At 47.1% G+C, this 20,184-nt stretch overlaps 1 protein-coding gene across 1 annotated transcript; it reads right to left on the reverse strand.

The window, feature by feature from the left end:
• Positions 1-2,484: 2,484 nt before the first annotated feature.
• ACER1 (alkaline ceramidase 1) lies at positions 2,485-18,375 on the reverse strand. Its single transcript, XM_037504244.1, has 6 exons — positions 18,283-18,375; positions 7,209-7,323; positions 6,983-7,124; positions 6,098-6,235; positions 2,914-3,051; positions 2,485-2,656 (listed from the first exon to the last, which is right to left on the reverse strand). The coding sequence occupies exons 1-6, from the start codon at positions 18,373-18,375 to the stop codon at positions 2,491-2,493; spliced, it is 792 nt and encodes a 263-aa protein (XP_037360141.1). The 3' UTR covers positions 2,485-2,490.
• Positions 18,376-20,184: the final 1,809 nt, after the last annotated feature.

The raw sequence follows: 20,184 nt of genomic DNA on the forward strand, positions 1-20,184 counted from the left end.
GTTTTCATAGAAGACTAAGAATATGTGCAATGAGGCATTTCTCCAGGGAAGGCCAGTACACTGGACAGTTGCAATTTTCTCTCTCTTAGTGTCCCCCCCTGCCCATTTTTTTTTTCTTTTTGGTTACAATCCTTAAGCTGCAGGCCCCACCCAGGGTCGATGTGATCCTAGAGCCTGTAGGGCATTTTATTACACATTTTTTAATGGCAACTCCTTTCAGGAGAATGTCAACTCATGACAGAGCATGTGGTTGAAGGGAAGACTTTGGAACCCACTAGCTCCTCTTCCCCCCTGTCACACCTGTAGTCAGAATGGGTTCAGTCCTACTGCTGACTCACTGGTGCAAGAAACTTCAAGGAAAGACAGAGCTGGTTCAAGTCCAGGCTGTGTGACCTTGGACAAGTCATGTTCCCTCTCTGAGTCAATCTATTAATATGAGAATATGCTTGCCTATCTGGAGAGTCGTGTGAGGGGTGTTTGGGTCAACGATGCGGTATGGCATATGTCACATAGTAGCCACCCAGCACATATGAGTGGCCTTTCTTCTCTTTCCATTTCCCCGTCTCTCAAGCAGGCCAGATGGACTTGCTTCCAGTCCATTTTGAGTGATGTTCTCCAGGCCCTTGATAACATTCCAGACACACATCTTTTGCAGAAAATGTCAAGTGCATGGATACTAAAACTCATTCAGGTTAAAAACATTTTATTATATCCTCTCCTTCATTAAGCTGTACAACAGCTTGCTTTTTATATCTCCAGCTGACTCCCACCCCAGGGGCTTCACACCTTCCCCCTGCCCAGAATGTTCTTGCCTGGCTTTTGGTATGACTGGCTTCCTCTTGTCACTGAGGGTTCAGCTTGAAAGTGCATTTCCTGCTGATCATCCATTTGGAAGGACTGTTCCCCCTCCCCACAGTTCTCTAGACTATCATTAAGCTTTAATTATTTATTTTTTGTAGCACTCTCTGTGTCTGGCAATGTCTCCTTTCTGAGACTTTTGTTTATCTAACATGTGTATCCTCACTAAGGTGGGGATTTTGCTTGCTTTTGTATCCCCAGTGGCTACTGTTATACATATAACAAGAAGTGAGTATGTATTTGTTGAAGAGGCCAGAAACAGGATTGAATGAATGAGTGAATGAATAGGAAAATAGGTAAATGGAAGGAGTATTGAATGCTTTGGATGGATCCATGAATAGACAAATGGATGGCTAAATATGCATGGATGAATAAATGGATGGATGGATAAAGGAGAGATGAACAAATAGTTGGATAAATAAATGGATAGAAGGAAAATGGATGATGGATGAATAATGGATATATGATTCCATGGATGAATAAATGGATGGATGGATGATGGTTCAATGAAAAGTTCAATGGGTGGATGGAAATATTAATGAATAAATGGATAGATAAAAAAGATAATAGGTAAAGAGAATAAACAAATGCATGAATGAATAAATCAATGGATGATTAAAGAATAGACAAATGAATGGTTCAGTTGGAGGTCAGCAGAGGATTGGGTAGGTGGCTGGGTGGATCATGGATGAATGGATGGGTAGTGAATGGATAAATTAATGGATGGATAAATTGGAGGATCAGCAGATAGATGGATGTTTGCCAGACTCCATGATAAGCATTTTATGTGCATCATCTTGTTTTCTCCACACATAAATCCCATGAAGGAAGAAAAATTTCCATTTTACAGAAAAGCTTAAGCTTCAGAGGTAGGAAAAAATCACTTCCCCAAGATTATACAATTACAAAATGGTAGAGCAGTGTTCAAACTTAGGTCTGCCTAACTCCCAACCCTGTGCTCTTAATCACCACCATCCTCGACTTCTCTCCTCACTTTGAGAGCCTACACTGGCCACCTCAGCTTCCCTCCTGAGGCCCATGACCCAGTGCCCAATGACCCAGTGCAGGCTTCCACGTTGCCCCCACAAATCAGTGGGGCAGCCTCACAAGTCAGGGGAGGGGCATGGGTGAGCATGTGCGAGAGTCTGCACACATGTGTGAGTGCAGAATGAGATGCTGGAAAACATGTCCATTCTGTGAGGTGTCCCCCAGGTGCTAGGGATATTGTGTGGCCAAGGACAGGTCCAAAGAGTTTGGTAGTGGCCACCACTATTTATAAGGTACCCAGGGACCAAGCCCCAGCCTGAAGTCTTTCACAGGAGGTGTCACATGATGACAGCATCTGGTGATCCAGCCTCACCAGGTCGTGTGAAAACAGGGAGCAGCAGAAACAAATGCAGACATGAAAGAGAGCAGGGGCATGGAGGGGAGCAATGCCGGCCCCACAGGTTCATCAGAATGTCACAAAGAGTGGTCATGACGTCCACGCCCACTTGGGGTGAGGATGTGCAGCACAAGGAGGATGGGAAAGAGACCGGAGGAAGGAACCAAGATTGTCTCTCAGATTCTAGTCCAGGTCTCTCTCTTCAAGACATGGGTGGGTTGGTCAAGAAGTCAAGGAACCACCCATACTCAGCAGTTCTTGTCATCTATGACTTCCACATAAGGCAGCCCCACGGGCCAATTGTCCCGAGGCCAGTAGCGTACTTTGAGAGTCTGATCTGGCATCTCGTACCTGGCGTCCACCAAGGCCATAGTGACCATGCCATAAGGGAAGGTGATGCTGATGAGGACATGCCTATGGGATGCAAGGACAAAGTGGTGAGAACAGACCAGGCCCCTGATGCCAGCTTGAGGCCCCCAAGACATCCGGGTCCTCTTCTTACTTCTTGTGGGTCCTGACCATCCACAGAGACCTTCTGGGCCTGACCTCTGGATGGCCCCCACCCCATATCACACTCAATCCCAGGGTCTGTGCCTCCCATCTCTGACCCCAGGCTCTAGGCATCTACGATTCTCTGGTTTGAAGACCCCAGCCACAGGGCAGGTGCTTACCAGATGCTATGCAGGTAGAAGAAACTAATCCTCTGCCAGAAACTGCAAAGCAAACGATCACTGACCCAGCTGGTCAATGCAAAAGCCCATAAAACCACAGAGACCTCAATTAAATGCCGAAGCTCCTTATTGTTCGTCCTAGAGAAAGAGGAAGGCAGGTTAGAGCCTGGTTTAGCCAACAGAGCCTGAAGGGCTAGTGGGCAGCACCTCCGTCTAAGAGGATTTGGTTGGGAGGAGGGAAGAGTCAAGGGTGTCACCTCTGTTTATTGCTAATACCCACTGAGCACAGACAGGATGTCAGGGGCAGTTCCAAGTCCTTCAGATACAAACTCTGTCAGCAGAACAATGCTACTGTTCCCATTGTGTAGGTAAGGAAACCCAAGCCAGGGAGATTAAGTTCTGCCCCTGCTCCATCCTAAAGTTACATGGCAGGCTGGCAACACAGATCGCCAAAGTATTAACCAAAAATCCCTTCTCTGTTTGTGTGTTTTGGGGTATAGGTAAATTATGCCAGTGGATCAGTGCATGAGAACCATGTATCTGTATGGGCAAGGGTGCCATTTCTTGGAACAATTTGTCAGAATCTGTGTTTCCTGGACAACATGGCTAGCCCAGTATCCCTTAGCAGAGAGACAGTAGGTTCAAGAGGCAATAACTCCTTTATTAAAGTGCTTGCTTTGGCAGGTGCTTACCAGATGCCAATCATTAGTCTAAAATGGGACAGTTTGGGGCCTCCCTGGTGGCACAGGGGGTTAAGCACCGCACTATGAGCAATCCACAGTCTCTGCAGCATGAGTTTGATCACCGGCCAGCCAGGGAGAAACCCACATGGCAAGGCAGACCTCTACTGACTCGCCCACTGCTCCCCTCAGCAGTGTGTTTCAGTCAGTCTGCCTGTTCTGCTCTCCACTCTGTCTCAGGTGAATCCTCTCCCCCCCCACACACACCTCTGTCCTGTACCCCAGCTCTTGTATGCATAAATAAATAAATATTTTAAAAAAATAAAATGGGACAGTTTGAACATCAAAAAAGAGCAATGAATAAGGACTGGTAAAATCTGAAGTCTGCGGTTGAGTTAACAGTGTTGTCCCATTGTCAATTTCTCCCCTTGAAGTTGTGCTATGGTTATATAAGCCATTGCCAGCATAAGACTCTACCATCTATGCTACATACTCTGGGTCTGTAATTACTTCAAAATAAAAAGCTAAAAACCATAGTGAATGCAATAGATTGAAACACTTCAGAAATATAAACATCCATGATTCACAATATTAAGAAGAAAAAAGAAAAGAAACAACTGCATTAGTCAGTACTAGAGATGGCTAAGGCACCAACTCATTACTCTGGAAATTGACCAATAAAGGGAAAGAATCAATCACCTATTCTGTGTTTCCTTTTCAAACTGCATTTCTAAGTTGATGAGCAAGTCTTTCTTGATGAAAGAACTCTAATCAATGCAAAATAAATAACAGAATCTGCAAATCACCCTTTTGCAACACCTAATGAGATGATAAATCAAGGTATCGTGCATCAGTGGCTGCTGAAATCATTATTTGAAAAGCTAGTGGAAAACATATGAAGGAACCATACCATTGAAATCCACTGGCCAACCTTAACGGCACTAAATGTGGGACAACCTCTCATTATGGAGTCCTACTGGGATGGAACAAAAAGCACTCAGTGAGCCTCCCCCGGTGGTGCAGCAGTTGAGTGCTGGACTGCGAAGCTGCCTGCAGCCTCTGCCGTGCCAGTTCGATCCCCAGCCACTGGCAAGGGTCCCACATGGTGCGCAGACCTCTCCCGTCGTGCCCTCTGCTCCCCTCAGCAGTGTACTTCATCAGTCTGCCTGTTCTGCTCCCCGCTCTGGCTCTGGTGAATTCTCTCACCCTCCTGAGCTTCTTCTGATTGTACCAAGTGCTTGTATAAATAAATAAATAAATCTTAAATTAAAAAAAAAAAAGGCACTCAGTGCCAGGCATGGAATATTCTGAATTAAGAAATTTGTAAAGCTAAATCTAGGTCTAATTATTAATTTGCAAAAAATAGTCAAAAAAACAAGGAAACACATTGAAGGCACTACAGGAAGCAATCAGCCATATCCAGAATGTGGGCGGTTCTGCAGGATAACCTGTGAGTTTCTGTGATCAAATCAGAAGCATGAAGAAAGGGAGGGAGGGAGGAGCTCCTTTGAAATGAGGAAGCTAAAAGACTGTGTTTGGATCCTGACTTAAGCAAGACCAGGTGTGGGAAGGCATCTATGAGAAACTGAACAATCTAATATCTGAACTGGGTAGTAGAGACTGTTTGAAGAAAGTATTGTTAATTTTGTTAGAATTGTTGAGCCACGGTGTCCTTTTGTCCCTCTAGATCCTTCCCTATGCTTCTCCACTCTGCCATTTGCTGGGGAAGAGGGGAGGACCGGACTGTGCAGAAATCCAGGTACTTCCTTGTCCTTGGGGTCCGGTTGGGTTGGCCAATGGTTTCCACGTAGGTTGATGAGTGGGAGAAGCCAAAAGGGTGTGTGTGGGGCGGGGGAGGAGTACTGTGGAGTTGGCTCAGGCTGGCTGCGTGGAGATCACATCTCCTGCAAATGAGACCTTCTCCAACAGGCTTTCTCCCTTCAGATTCTTCCAATTACTCCCTCCACCACTGCCCAGCCCAGGTCACCTGTGGTCACAGAATCCCATTCTTATTAGCACTGCAGTTCTAAATGATCCCCAGTGGTTTTCCTATGCCCTTCCCTCTCCGTTGCAAATAACACCTTATTCAACTCTCCTCAAATTGCCCCATTTGAGAACCTTTTCTGTATACTGCTAAGACTTCACTTGAGTTAATAATATTTATCAGGAGAGTTGAATCCTGGAAAGTTAATGGGTGGCCTTATATGAAATCTGGAGGGAATGGAGGCTGACAAAATGCTGATGGTATTGGGACTGCCTAGCGGGCATGGAGGTTCATGGTGCAGCGCTCTCTGCTTGATGCACACCGGGGGGCGGGGGTCACAAGGAAAGGGACAAGCTCTGCAGTCAGATAGTCTTAGGTACAATGTCACACTTCCTGGCCCTGCCCCTCCTCGGCAGGTGAGCCTGGCACCAGTGGGCACCAGTGAGAACACGGTGGGTATGGGTAGAGCACTGTGGAAGGGCGGTAGGACTCCCTCCCCCCCACCTCAGCTGCTACCCACTTCTTGTACTCCTGGACCACGATGTAGAGGATGTGCGCGGCGATGCTGTTGAGGGCGTACGCGTTGACTGTGGGTCTCAGGAAGGACAGGAAGGTGCTGACCACGGTGGTGATGATGACCAGGAGTGAGAACTGCAGCCTGCGGGGGGAAGGGCTAAGCTGTAGGGAGGTGGGTGTGAGGAGATGTTGGGAGGGTCATGTGGAGTTCCTGTGGCAGAGATGTATGAGAAAAGAGTAGGGGTTCTAGGGAGCCCAACTGAGCTCAAAAAATAGTTTTGAGGTTTCCAGGTGGGCTCTCAGAGGATTCAGGGAGCCTCAGTGGGCTCAGGCAGGGTCCAGGTGAACCTGTAGGAAGGGCATAGGCTAGATGATGAAGAGTCTCAGGGGACATGAGAGGACTTAGATTAGAAGAGGCTGCTAGGGCCCAAGTGAGGTCAACTGAGGGATTTAGGAAAGGCAGTGTGATCCTGGAAGCCTTGGGTGGGTCAGGTAGGATGAGGAGTTTCCAGTGGGTGAATAGAGAGGCCTAGAAAGATAAGATGAAATATTTTAGGAAACCCCAGTGATAGGCTCATGGGAGAGGCCCAGATAAGCTTAGGCACGGTGTCCTAGGATCCCCAGATGGATTCTGACAGGGTCTATGCAAGGTTCCAGGTGGCCCAAGTGGGATTAGGAGAAAGATTTTCTAAAAACATGGATAAGGAGAGGATTTCCAGGGACTCAAGCACAGTCAGACAAGGGGCTTGTCAAGAAAGGCAGAGTAAGGACAAAATCCAAGGGTGGTCAGGGAAGGGATTCCAAGGCTCCCAAGTGGACTCAGGAGGGGACCTGGCAGGATCAACAGAGAGGTCAGGTCCCACCCTGCCAGAGGGTGGCCCTGTCCTACCTGTTTTCCCTTAGGAAGGCAGGGAAGTAGCAGCGGGGCATCCATATGCTGTAGCCACTGGCCAGCAGCCACAGGATAGCAATCTCATCCAGCATCTGGCCCAGGAAGCTGAGCGTCATGTGGAAGTACATGGAGAACAGACCTGGAAGAAGAGACAAAAGGCAGAAGGTCATGGTGGTTGCCCCTTCCCGCCCCCACCACCCCACAGTCATAGACCCCCACCTACCTATGACTATGAAGAGGATCCAGGTGATATAAATGTAGAGGGAGCGTTTCTGGGCATAGGGGTGCATCAGAAACATCATGAGAGGCCCAAAGATGAGGAAAGTGACATTGCTGAACTGAAGAAGAGAATGATGTTTTCAAACAGGGGAGGCAGAGGAGGGCGGCCCCTCTGTTCATTCCTGAGTCATTAGCCAACCAGTTACCTGCCACCTTTAATTAATTAATTAAAGGCAATTCCTTTCATTAATTAATCAATTAATTAATTAAAGGTCATTGATCAACCCAGGTTTGTCCATCTTTCATCTGGACAGCCAACCATTATCAATAGATCCTTTACACATTCCATTTTTCTATGGGTTCATTCATTCATCAATAAGTGTGGCAAAGATGATCTACTAACCTCCTACATATATTTCCCCATTTTTCCTTTCAGATATAGTATCACCCCAGTTGTACTTGGGCTCACAGTTACTCAACTAAAGACTACATTTCCCAGCCTTCTTTGTAGTTCATTGTGACCTTGATCTTGGTCTGGTTAAAAGGTTAGGGATGTTTTTGAATCTATCATTTCCAGGTCAGTCCTTAAGAAGCTCTTTAAGGCTGGTCCTTTACTTGCTGTGAACTGAAATAGGTGGTGGTCCTGAGTTAGCCAAGGCCTTACAGACAAGGAAAGACAAAGCAATATCCTTGTGACTCTCCAACAAGTGGCATGAAGCAGAAATGATGCTGCATGGCTTCGAGGTTAGGTCATATAAAGGGCTATGGCTTCCATGTGACAATCTCAGGGTGTGAGACTTTGGAACTCTGAGCCTCCATACAAGAAGACTGGGTACCTTTGAGGTCGCCATGCTGGAGAGGCCACAGAGAGACTGAGAGAGATGATGGGACTTTTCCAGTTCCCCAATGATTGATTCTTCCCTGGTTATTTACCACTGTCCCCCAACTTCAAGTCACCCCAACTGATGGCAAGTGGAGCAGAGATAAACTATCCCTGCTAAATGCTAACCAGCTTATAGACTCATGAGCAAAATAAAAGTGGTAATTGGTTCAAGTCACTAAATTTAAGGGTGATTTGTTAGGCAGCATTGGCTAGCTGAGACAAAGAAGTAATATTGCTGTGAGCTGGGATAGCTAGGAAAGACTTCTTGGGGGAGGCAAGGAGATGTGGAGGCCTGTGGATGTGGCTGCACCTTGTTCAGAATGCCATCATTGCACAGCTATGCTGTTTACTAAGGTGGTCCGGGCATTTTAGTTACCTGTCTCCCTATGCAGACTATAGACTATCTTCTAGGCAAGGTTTATTATTCCCAGAATCTTTTTTTTAAGATGTATGTATTTAATTATGCATAGAAGGGCTGGGGTGTACGTCAGAAGTGTGGGGGTGAGAGGATTCACCAGAGACAGAGTAGGGAGCAGAACAGGCAGATTTATTGAAATACACTGCTAAGGGGAGCAGTATGTGAGAGGAGAGGTCTGCTGTGCCATATGTGGGTCGGCTCCCTGGCCAGGGATCGAACTCAGGCCATAGTGGTGATAGCATTGAAACCTAGCCCCTCAGCCACCAGTGAGGCCCCTATTCCCAGAATCTTATCCCAGATAAGTATTGGTACCACAACATTATAGAAGGAGATACTGATTCTCAGAGTGGTCAAATGGCCCAACCAAGGTCACCCACTCAGTAAGTGGAGAATCTGGAGTTTGAAATCACATCACATGTGAGTTTCAGTGAGAAGTAACAGAGTCCTGCTTACCACAGCAGCAGAAACAACTTCATAGGTGTTAATCAATGAGTGATGAATGACACAAGTCAAAGTAATAACAATAACCAGCGAGAACACGGCAGTTACAGCAGAGTGGGGAGGGAGCACAGAGACAGTCACACTCCCTTCTTCCTCCTTAACCAAACTGTGATTTGGTTCAGTATTCAGAGAACACATCCTTCTGGGGAGGCCAAAGCCCCAGACCCATAAGGGGCAAACAACTGGCAAAGGAATAACACAAACCAATAACCACTGGCACAAGCTAATCTGATTCCCCCTTTCTTCTATGTGACATGGCTATCTAGTGGAAAACGCCCCTTACTCCTATTCTACTGAGATGCAGATCTGGTGGGGTAGCTTCTTGGATCATACAAATGAGGTCAACAACTAGAAATGGAAAAGCAACCATCTAGAAGGAGCCTGGGTCTCTGGCACACCTTAGAGTTCTCACACCAGGCCTGGATAACGATTGCCCAAGTTTGTGATTGTATAAGGACTTTCATAAATTCACTAAATTTATTAAAATAATAAATTCATTATTATTTTAGGTCTCTGCTACAGCCACTGAACTTATATTTTAAGCTATATATACCCCTGTTCTTCCTGGGTACATAATTATGACTTTCATTCAGGCATTAGTAGGACATTGCCTTCAAGAAGGTAGGTTTAAGCCCCAGGGCATGAGTCACTTCCATTGTCAATTATTGGTTCAGGAATGGATGGTGATATAAATCTGGCCAATGAAACATAATGGAAGTTTGATGAAGATCTTCTAGGAAAGTTCTCCTTACCAAAATCAAGCCAAGTGGAAAGATCTCTGGACATGGTGTGATATTTAAGATGTGGTGATCATTTTGCAGCCATGAGGAAGCAAGACGGAGAGCAAAAACAAATGTTCACAAACAATGGTGGTTCTCAAACTTTTTGGTCTCAAGACCCGCTTATATTCTTAAGTATTATTGAGGATCCAGGGCCTCCATTGTGGCTCAAGAGGATAAGTCTCGGACTGTGAAGCTGTCCACAGCCACTGCAGCATGAGTTTGATCCCCAGCCAGGGAGATACCCACAAGGCGCAGCAGACCTCTCCTGTCTCCCCTGCTGCTCCCCTCAGCAGTGTATTTCAGTAGATCTGCGTATTCTGCTTCCCACTCTGTCTCTGGTTAATCCTCTCACTCCTGCACCTCTGGCCTACACCCCCAGCTCTTGTATGCATAAATAAATAAATCTTTAAAAAATTAAATATTATTGAAGATCCCAAGGAGCTTTTGCTTTTGTGTGTTATAGCTAATGTGATTTACTGTATTAAAAATGGAAAGCAAGATCTTTTCAAAGCATCCAACTACACAAGTACACATTCCCTTGACCATCAGAGAGAAAATGTCATCACATGTCAATGTAGTTTCTGGAAAATTCGGAAAAGTGTACCCTTGCGAAGGAAAAAGAACCATTCCTATTATTATGAAAATAATTTTGACTTCAAGGAACCCCCAAAAGGGCCTCAGAAACCCCAGGAAATCCCTGCACAATATTTTGAGAACAAATCTCTAGGATTAGAAAAGCAGAGAGTGGGGGGTGCAAGGGGTTAGGATGCAACCTATGAAGATAACTGCAGACTCTGCAGCACAAGTTTGATCCCCAGCCAGGAAGCAACCCACATGGCGCAGCAGATCTCTCCTGTCTCGCCCCACTGCTCCCCTCAGCAGTGTATTTCAGTCAGTCTGCCTGTTCTGTTCCCCGCTCTGTCTCTGGTGAATCCTCTCACCCCTGCACCTCTGGCCTGTATCTCCATTCTTGTATGCATAAATAAATAAATCTTTAAAAAAAAGAAAAACAGAGAGATGGAAAGAACCAAGTAGCTTGAAGATGTTGAGCTGCTGAATTAACCTATCCAGGAACCATCTACCTCCAGACTTGCATTAAAACAATAATTCTAAGATTTTTTTCTACTGCAGTTGCTTTTAATTAGGTGTTTTGAAACAAAGCATCCTGATTAATAGGTTTTGGGGTACAAACAACATGCAATCAGATCCATGCTCCCTTACTCATGAACAATGGAGCTTGAGAAGGTAACTTCCTTACCCTAAGCCTCCATCTCTGGATTTGTGACATAAGCATAATGTCCCCTGCCCCTTCATGGGCTCAGCCTAAAAGATTCCAGGCCTCACTAACTTACAAGTACAGTTAAGTTCACAAGAATATTCACACCAAAATTTTTATGGCTCAAAGTCTCTAACTGGATGCAGGAATCTGATAACCCACAAAGTCCCCCCAGACATATCTGGGTCACAGCAAACCAGTGGGTCATCTCAGAAACCAGTGTTTTCCTGGTCTTCCTCCTGCTAATTTGCAGACAGCAACCTTGCTCACTCAATCACACCTGGACCTCCTCCCAGTAAAATCTCACCCTCAGAAAGGGCTGCATCCCATCTTAGAAAATAAAGAACTAGCACCCTACTACCTGGGGTGCTCTGTCATATCTCAGAACTGTCTAGATCAAAAATAGAGTCCAGTGGTGACTGTGGAAAACTGTTCATCTGACACAAGGTCAACAACTATGAACCCGGGTCTTGGACATCTAGGTTGCAGAGCTAGGCATCCTCCTCATTGTAGAGAAGCTGATCATTGTCCTTGGGGGATGGTGGAAACAGTTCAAAGGTCAGAATCTGAGGACCCAGCAACTGGCCACATGAGCTAACTGGTTTCCAGTCCATGCTTCCACCAACATCCTTGTTGATCTCCGGTCAAAGGACAAGGTCAAAGACATTTCCAGGATGGCAGCCCAGCTCCCAGTGTGCTCTCCCAAAACACAGAGGCCTCCCCAACACTTGCCCTGTCTGTATCATGAAACCCCCACCACAATGAAGTAGACCCCTACTCCAAGCCAGGCAATCAGATTTTTCTCTTTGGCCAATTTGAACATTGGAGCAGACCTGGAACCCAGAAGTCACTGAAATTGAGTCTCACCATTTCACAACTCTCCGAAGAGACCTTTGGACATTGTCGTGATGTTGAAAATGTGGAGGCCACCGCAATGAGACAAGGCTCGGCGCAATACTCGGGGTTAGCGCTTGTGCTGCTGAATTCTCCAGACCACCCCCGGGTCCATCTCCCAAGCAACTCATCTTGCCACCTTCCAAGATATCCCAGTATCTGTCCAGTGTATTCTTTTCGGAAGTTAATTTCTTTGGGAGTTTTTGCTTGCTTTTGCTCAAGCTAGCTTCCTGTTGCTTGACTCCAGAAAAATTATCACCCCTAGTATATTAGCTAGGGTTATTAGCAAGCCAAGAGAAAATTATTTTGGTGGACTTACACTATAAATACAAATGTGTGTGGTCATTCATTCATCCATCCATCCATTCATTCATTCATTCATATATTACATTAATCAAAGAAATTGCTGAGGACAAGGAAAACAGAAACCAGAACGTCTTTGAGCCTCTAATGGACAATCTCTTAGGGCCTGGATGATAACAACTGTGTGCAGTCCTTACATCCCTGCTCAAGATTAAAATTCTGGAGCATGTAGCCTGAGTCATATCCCACCCTCGGACAGAGGAGGAGAAGTAGCTTGACTGACCATCCCAAGATCATAATCAGGATGGGAGGGGCAGGGAGCTGTCAGGGGAACAGGGTCTGTGGATAACGAGTGGGTAAAATCCCAATAAATCTGATGTTCCCTCTTGCCTTGAGCCAATGCCAGCCCTGGGGCATATCCAGCATGCCTGAAAATGCTGAGCCAACTATCTCCCAAACTCCAAATCCTCCATTTAAAACACATCTGTGACTCCCATAAATAAAGTCCAAACTCTTAAACTTGGTTTATAAACTTCCTCCACACCTTCTGCCTTATGCATCTGGGTGGAAGGACTAACTCAGCTGCTCCAAATGGTCACCCTCTTCCCCCCAAGAGTCAGTACATGCTCTTCTCGCTGCCTGTGACACTCTTGCTCCCCATTTATTCCTCTTAGTCAAGCCAACTGCTACTCACCTTTAACCTGGAACAGGGACATGAACCCTGGAAACTCAATGAAGCCCTGCCTGCAGCAACCCAGGATGTTGCTTTCTCTGGCAAGCCTGCCCAGTTCCCCAAGGCATGAGGATTACTTTGTGCCTGTACCACCTCAACTTCCTCACACTTGGAACTCTAACTAAACCTGGCTATGAGAACAAGGACACCCCCTTCTCCTTCGTACCCTCAGGAACCAGAATATAGTGCTCGATAGTACTTGTTGTCACCACGATCTCAAAACAGGTGGATCACCAGTCACACATGTGAAAACACTGAGTAGGGGATCTTGCACATAGAAAGTTCTGGGTAGGATGTACTTTGTACTTTCCCATCTTTTGATCGCATGGCTTCACAGTGATTGTTTTTAATCCTTGCCTGTCCTACCAAAAAGGAAAAGGAGAAAGGTCTGGCTTTCTAGTTTATGTTTGGCAAGGAGGAACTTGAACCTCAGAGAGGTAGAATGACTTCTCTGAGATTGCACAGCCCTGAGGACTCTGAAGTTTGCTTTTTTCTCCACCTGCCTTGAAAGACTAGATACATGATGACAGCTAAGATGGGACTCCCCTGCTTCCCAGATGTGTAACCCAATGTTTCGGGGTCTCATCTCCATCAGTGAAATGGGAGAGAATAATCATCTGCCATGGAGGCATGAGACCAGGCATCAGAAGACCATGACAGGGCTGTGGTCCTGGCTCAGTAAAAGCCATGACTGCTGTTGCTGCTGCTACTATTGATTCAGGAGAGAATAATGACAGGGGTATTGTTGGTAGAGCTGCTGTAAGCTCAGAGGCCAGCAGAACCAAGACAGGAGTTTTTGATAATGCCCCTGAGTACACAGAAGGAGGATAGAACTACGGGCGGAGCCTGTGACTAATGAGCCCCAACTGGCTCCAGAGTCTCTGATAGCATCAGAGACCGCCCCATTCCAAGGGTCTCCCTCCCTGCCCCTGGGGCTGGGCCCCCAGTTTCCCAACCTTTGGCCCCACCCAGACTGTGCAAAGCAGGAGAGGCACCCGCCTGGGATCATGTCTAGAGCCAGCCCAGCACTGATCCCTGGACACCTGGGTCCTGGCCCCAGAGGTGGCGACACATTCATTCATTCATTCATTCATTCACTCAACAACCTATCCTGCAACCTCCTGTATGCTCAAGGACCTTAGCAGTACCCTAAAACAAATTCTTTACCTTCATGGGGTTTGAGGGCAATCTGTGCCTCATTTTCCTCATCTTTAAATGGAGACCCTACCTCCCGAGACTGCTGTTTAGGATTAGAGAACCAAGTGCACAGAGCCAGGGAGTTTGGCTCTTTTGTTCAGTGCTGCAAACTGTTTCCCCTCTGCCACGTCTAGAACAGTGCCTGGCACAAAGTAGGGGCACAATAAATTTTTTGTGTGCAGGCAAAAAAATGCCCACAACCAATGTACACATGTGCCTGAACCTATGCTGCAAGAGCTGTGCATTGGCACTCTGCTTCCATCACCAACCACTATGTCCCCAGCCTAGGACAGTGCCTGGCTCAATCAATCCTTGCTGGGTGAATAGCAAAATAAAGGGCCACCCCTCTCTCATCCCAGGAGGCAGCTCAGCACAGCGCAGGGTGGGGATCACCACGGCTTGTTGGAGAACAGATGTGCAGAGAGACCCACTGACTTGGGACCCGGCCTGTGTCAGAGCTTGGTCACCAGTTTCTTGTGTGCAATTATTCAAGGAATGATGGCTGCCCTCCCTCAGGGCTGGGACTATGCCCTCCTTGCTTTTGGGGGGTGTCCTTGGGGACCCAGCCTTGGCCACATAAGCTAACTGGTGACTGAGATGTCTCCCAATGAAGTGCTTTTGCTGTGAATGCTGATGAGAGGAAAGCAGTTGGGGAGGCTTTAGATCTGGCAGCAGGGACTCCGAGATGGCAGGGTCTCCCTTTGGGTCACACAGAACTCAGGGAAGAGATGGACAGAGGCACAGAGCTTCCACAGCATGAGGTGAGGAGAAGGCAAGGAGGTTCCTGGAGGTTAGAGAGCTGCAGCTTACACCTCCCACTCCGCTCTCCACTGTCCCTTTTGTGTGCCACCCCGGGACATCACCCACTTACCCCTAGCTCCATGCCTTTTCACAAGCAACTTCCCCCACTGGGTATGACACCCTTTTGTTTTAAACCCCAACATCTGAGAGAGAACTTTCTGGAGCGGATGAGATGAGGAGCTTCTAAGGTTTTGGCATGACACAGAAAAGAAATTCAACAGCTCAGTGAACCTGTGGGCCTTGAAGCTACTCTCCCCCCACCCCACACACACACACACAAACACGCACTCTTAAAACTGTTACATTGTCAGCAGCACAGAAAGAGGCCACCAGCCCCACAGAACAGGTAGACACTGGAGCGACCCACAGCTTGACCCAACCCCTCCCACATCCCTGACCTGCCTCCTGGCTCTCCTGGCCCCTCTGTGAAATGCAACCAGAAATCCCAGTTGCCCCCCACATCTCAAAAGTCACCCCTGGCTCCCCACGGAACATGTTCCTCACTTGGCACAGGAAACCTTCTAGCCTCCCTCTCCTCGCTGCCTCCCCCCACCTCCCCCAACACACACACACACAGGCAGTCCAGGATCTTTGGCCTCAGGCCCCAGCTATTTCTTGACAGACTGTTCTGGCGAACCTCAGGGCTTTGACATATGCAGCTCCCTTTGCCCTGCATGCCTTCGAGAACATTCATTCTTGTTTAAGCATCGAGGTTACCTCCACCCCACCCTGCAGAGACCTTATACCCCCACTCCAGGGCTCCCCTCTTGCCGCTGTGGGCCCCTGTCCTCCCGCTACCATGAAGTAATGCTGGCGCTGGTTGAATCAATTTCTAATTCTAAAATCCCACCCCTGTGTAGCCTGGGGGCTTGCGCTTCCTCGGGACCCCAGGATCACCCAGCACGGGTCAGTTTATCAAATTTTTTGTTGAATGAAGGAGCTCATCAATGAACACAGGGCACATTTCAAACCCTCCAAACTTGTTCATCTTTATCTGTCATCATATTCTAGCCACGGAAACATCATATTCCCAAACTGTTTTTTCTTTTAAGCTCCCCCCTTTCCCCAGGACACTGTACACTCTTTCTCTCTCTGCTGCTCCTTTTCCCCTGGCTCCCGCCCACTTCTGAAATTCCGAATCATCCTTCAAAACCCAACTCCTGGGTCCCCTCCTCTACGAAGATCCCCTAAACCTGGACTGGGTCCTCTACGCCCTGGCCATGGGAGGCTAGACACTGCCTCACCCCGACCCAGACTCCGAGCTCCTGCAAGCAAAGCATCAAGAAAGCAAAAGATTCCCCGGCTATGCATCATGACGCCTAAGACGATCATGATGAAATCAATGTGAGCTGAGCTTTAAAAAACTTTTGTCTGCTCTCTGTTTTGCCTTTTGTTTATATACCAAGATCAAAAGCTTGCTTTTAAATAGTTGTATAGTATCTCGCCAGAATATAGCCAGCCCTCCACATGGTGGTGAAAATGTTCGGACTTGTGTTGCATTTATTGCAATTACAAGTGACTCAGAGATGACTTGTATCCAAATCTTGCCACCTATTGGGATTATCTCTTTGCAGAAAATTCTATTTGCAATGATGCAGTCAGGGAGGAGGAGCTTATTTATAAATCCATGTCTCAATGCAGTTTGACAAGTTGCCCACAGAAAGCTGCACTATGTTAACATGCCCATGTTTACTACAGAATCTTGTATGAGAGTGCGTGGTCAGAGAAGTCAGCCCTCTCTGGGCACCTTCCCCACCTGGGAGTGTGTTGAACATAGAACATTCTGGACTGCAGGACTAGCAGCAGTTCAGAGACAAGAGTCTCACAACCCCAAACTCTTTCCTCACTCACGAGGGATCAGCACTTTCAGCCCTTCCCATTTCACAGGTGAGATTACTGAGGACTCTCATCTTTGGGGCCAATACCTCTGACCAGGAAGAACAAAAAAGAGGGACTCTTCAACTCCCACCTCTCAGCTCCAGGAAATGGTAAGGCCAGAGGTAGAAGAGTCAGAGCAACCAAACTTCCACAAACTAAGCTCCTACCCCTACCAAAACCTCTTCTGGGGCCTCCCTGGTGGCACAAGGGGTTAAGCACTGCACTATGAAGCAATCTGCAGCCTCTGCAGCACGAGTTCGATCCGCGGATGGCCAGGGAGAAACCCACATGGCGCGGCAGACCTCTCCTGCCTCACCCGCTGCTCCCCTCAGCAGTGTATTTCAGTCAATCTGCCTGTTCTGTTCCCCACTGTCTCTGGTGAATCCTCTCACCCCCCCGCCCCATCTCTAGCCTGTACCGCAGCTCTTGTATGCATAAATAAATAAATCTTTAAAAAAAAAAAACTCTTCTGGATGCACCAACTTCAAGTCCTGTCTCTAACCACCAGGGCGACCCTAGACATAACCTGCAACTTCCCTGAATGCTGTTTCCTCACCAGTAAATGGGATGATCTCCCTGTAATATATATTGTATTATTGCAAGGATTAAAATGAGGTGTTTTTTTTTTCATGTAAAATATTTAGTACAGTGCCTGGCACACAGTAAGTATTCAGTAAAGACCACTATGTGTATGATTTCATTGCTCACCATTTATTGAGCATATACTATGTGTAGGGCACAGAGCAAGCACTTTCATCAAATTCCTGACATCCTGGGAGCTCTGGGTCAGCACCTGCCCTACCCCCACATAGAGATCCCATAGCTGCATGGATCTTTGGCTGTTTGCATCTCTTGAGCTTGGGTTAGTTGCCATTGGTATTTAGGTATCCAAGATTTTTCAAGCTCTTCCAATATGGCCAGCCTCCTTAACAGGGACCAGAAGAAAGAATGACCATTTCCTGGTGTGCCCAAATCTGAAGGGTCTCCAGGGATGTGGGACTCCAACGCTAAAACTAAGACAATATCCAGCAGCCTCAGATGAGTTGGTCAACCTAGGCTAGGGAGAGCAAATTTGATACATTCACCTCCTCCAGGAAGCCCTCCTTGATCCACTCCCTCCCCCTCTGGGTGCTCCTCTGGGTTGTAAATGCCTGGAGCCATACAGGTGTTCTCCATGCCAGGAGAACAGAGGCTGGCTTAGCCATTTCCAAAACTTACCACAAAATCCGGAGAATGTGCCCAGATGAATGAATGAAAGCTGGTTCCCTTGCCTAATAGATGAGCAAAGGGAGGCTCATCGAGGCAAACTGCTCAAACAAGATTCCCCAGTGAAGGCATTTGGAAGTCGGGGCTTGAACCCCTGCCTGGGGGGACTCTCCCACCTCCAGCCCTCCCTGCCACTGGGCCCTCACCGTGTTGTAGAACTCCGCCACCAGTGCTGAGTACTGGAAGTTGCTCTCACACCAGTCCACCTCAGAGCTCTGGTAGGCAAAGATGCTGGGCATCCTGACGCAGTGCCTGTCCTCCACTGGCTGGGACTAGCAGTGAGGAGCACCCAAGCTTAGAAGGGCCGGGCCCAGCCGAGGCGGGGAGAGGACAACTTGGTGCCCACAGCATGCTGAGAGGAAAAACCTGCTGAGCCGCTCGGCAGTTGCACCTGGCTGTGAGGTGGCAGCCACCCTGGACATCAGCCAGCTGAGGGACTGGCACCGTAGAGGCAGGGCAGGGGGTGGGAGGGTGGTGGGTGGGAAGGGGGCCCATGAGGACTGAGAGTTTGGGGGGCTATTTTAGAACAATAATTTAAAATAGTAATAATGAGGCTACTAAGATGAATATTTTTGCAGAAATTCAAGGCAAAGAGAGCAAATTCACTTACCCAGGGCATGCAAGATGTGAAAATAGGTGGACTGGGTCCAGAGTCCAGGATCTTAACCAGTAGGTTTTATTACCTGTGCACCATCAAAGCTCCACGATGCTACCTCCCAAATCAGGGGTAACAGCTGCACATCTACCCCAAGGGGCTCAGAGCAGCTCCCTTAGCATTCTTTATGTAACCCTGCTCCATCATTACTCCTTTGGGGACCTGAGTTTTGGTCAAGACCCCACAGCCTAACATGTCCTCCTTCCCTCTGGGCCATTTTCAAAACCCCATGTTGATAGAAATCTGTGGCATTCCAGGTCTGCCTGAGACCTCTTCCGAGGGCTACAGAAAGCTGTGACTGTAGAGTCAGACAGATCTGAGATCCTCCCTTGTAAAGCTGTGTGACCTTGGGAAGTGAATTTGCTTCTCTGGGCCTCAGTTTGCTCTGTAGTATGGGGAGGATAGCCCCAGCTCTTACAAAGGCATGTGGAGATAAAGCAGGTCAAGGGCCCAGCTCAACACCTGGCCCAAAGTAGCTGACCTTGAACCTTAAAGCAACCTTGTGGGAATAATAATGTCACATTTTCACTGGCTGCCGACCAGTGCCAGGCTCTTTTCTATGTGCTCGACACTCGTTGTTATCTCATGTAACTTTCTTAATTGCCCCAAGACTCACTGGCAGAAAACTGAAGCCCAGAGAAGTTAAATTATTTACCCAAGATTGCACAGCTAGAAGGTGAGAGAACCACTTCTCTGCGGCTCCTATTCCCCACCTGCAAGATATCAGCAATAACAGTAACTCCCCTGGGGGCTGCGATGGAGATTTAATGAACTGATATTGTTTATTCGGAAGGTAATTTTTGGCGATACTTGGACCTGTATTCAAAATTGTTGAATCGCGTGGCAAGTGAGCCCTACCTTTTGCAGTTCATAGTTCAAGGAATTCTGTTGCTGCTAGTACATCTTCATGTTTCTTAAAACATTCCTTTGTAAAAAGCCTTTCAGCAGGCAACCATATCCAGTTAGAATGGTGACAGTGTTTACATTGTATTTATTTTTAAATAAACTTGTCTTCATGTCTGGTCATATCTTCTTTTCATTTGTGATAGGGTTACAAAGTTACTTTTTAAAAACAAATTGATTTAAGCTTTATCTTTCCAGGAGGTGGTTACAAAGTTATACATATAAAGAAACTGCCTAGACACACGCACAAATGCTGCTGAAATCTGAATAGGGTTTGCAGATCATATCAATGTAAATTTCCTTGTTTTGCAACATTATACTTATATAAGAGGTACCATTGGAGAAAACTGAGCAATGGATACAGGGGGCCTCTCTATATAATTTTTGCAACTTCTTGTGCACTTATAACTATTCCAGATGAAGAAGCTTTTTTTCAAGTAATACATCTAGGTTTTTAATCACTGGGTAAATGAAGAAACGAAATGTGGTG

This window comes from Talpa occidentalis, unplaced genomic scaffold, assembly GCF_014898055.3.
Source record: "Talpa occidentalis isolate TD23 unplaced genomic scaffold, MPIMG_talOcc4v2.1 talOcc4.12, whole genome shotgun sequence".
NCBI lineage: Eukaryota > Metazoa > Chordata > Mammalia > Eulipotyphla > Talpidae > Talpa > Talpa occidentalis.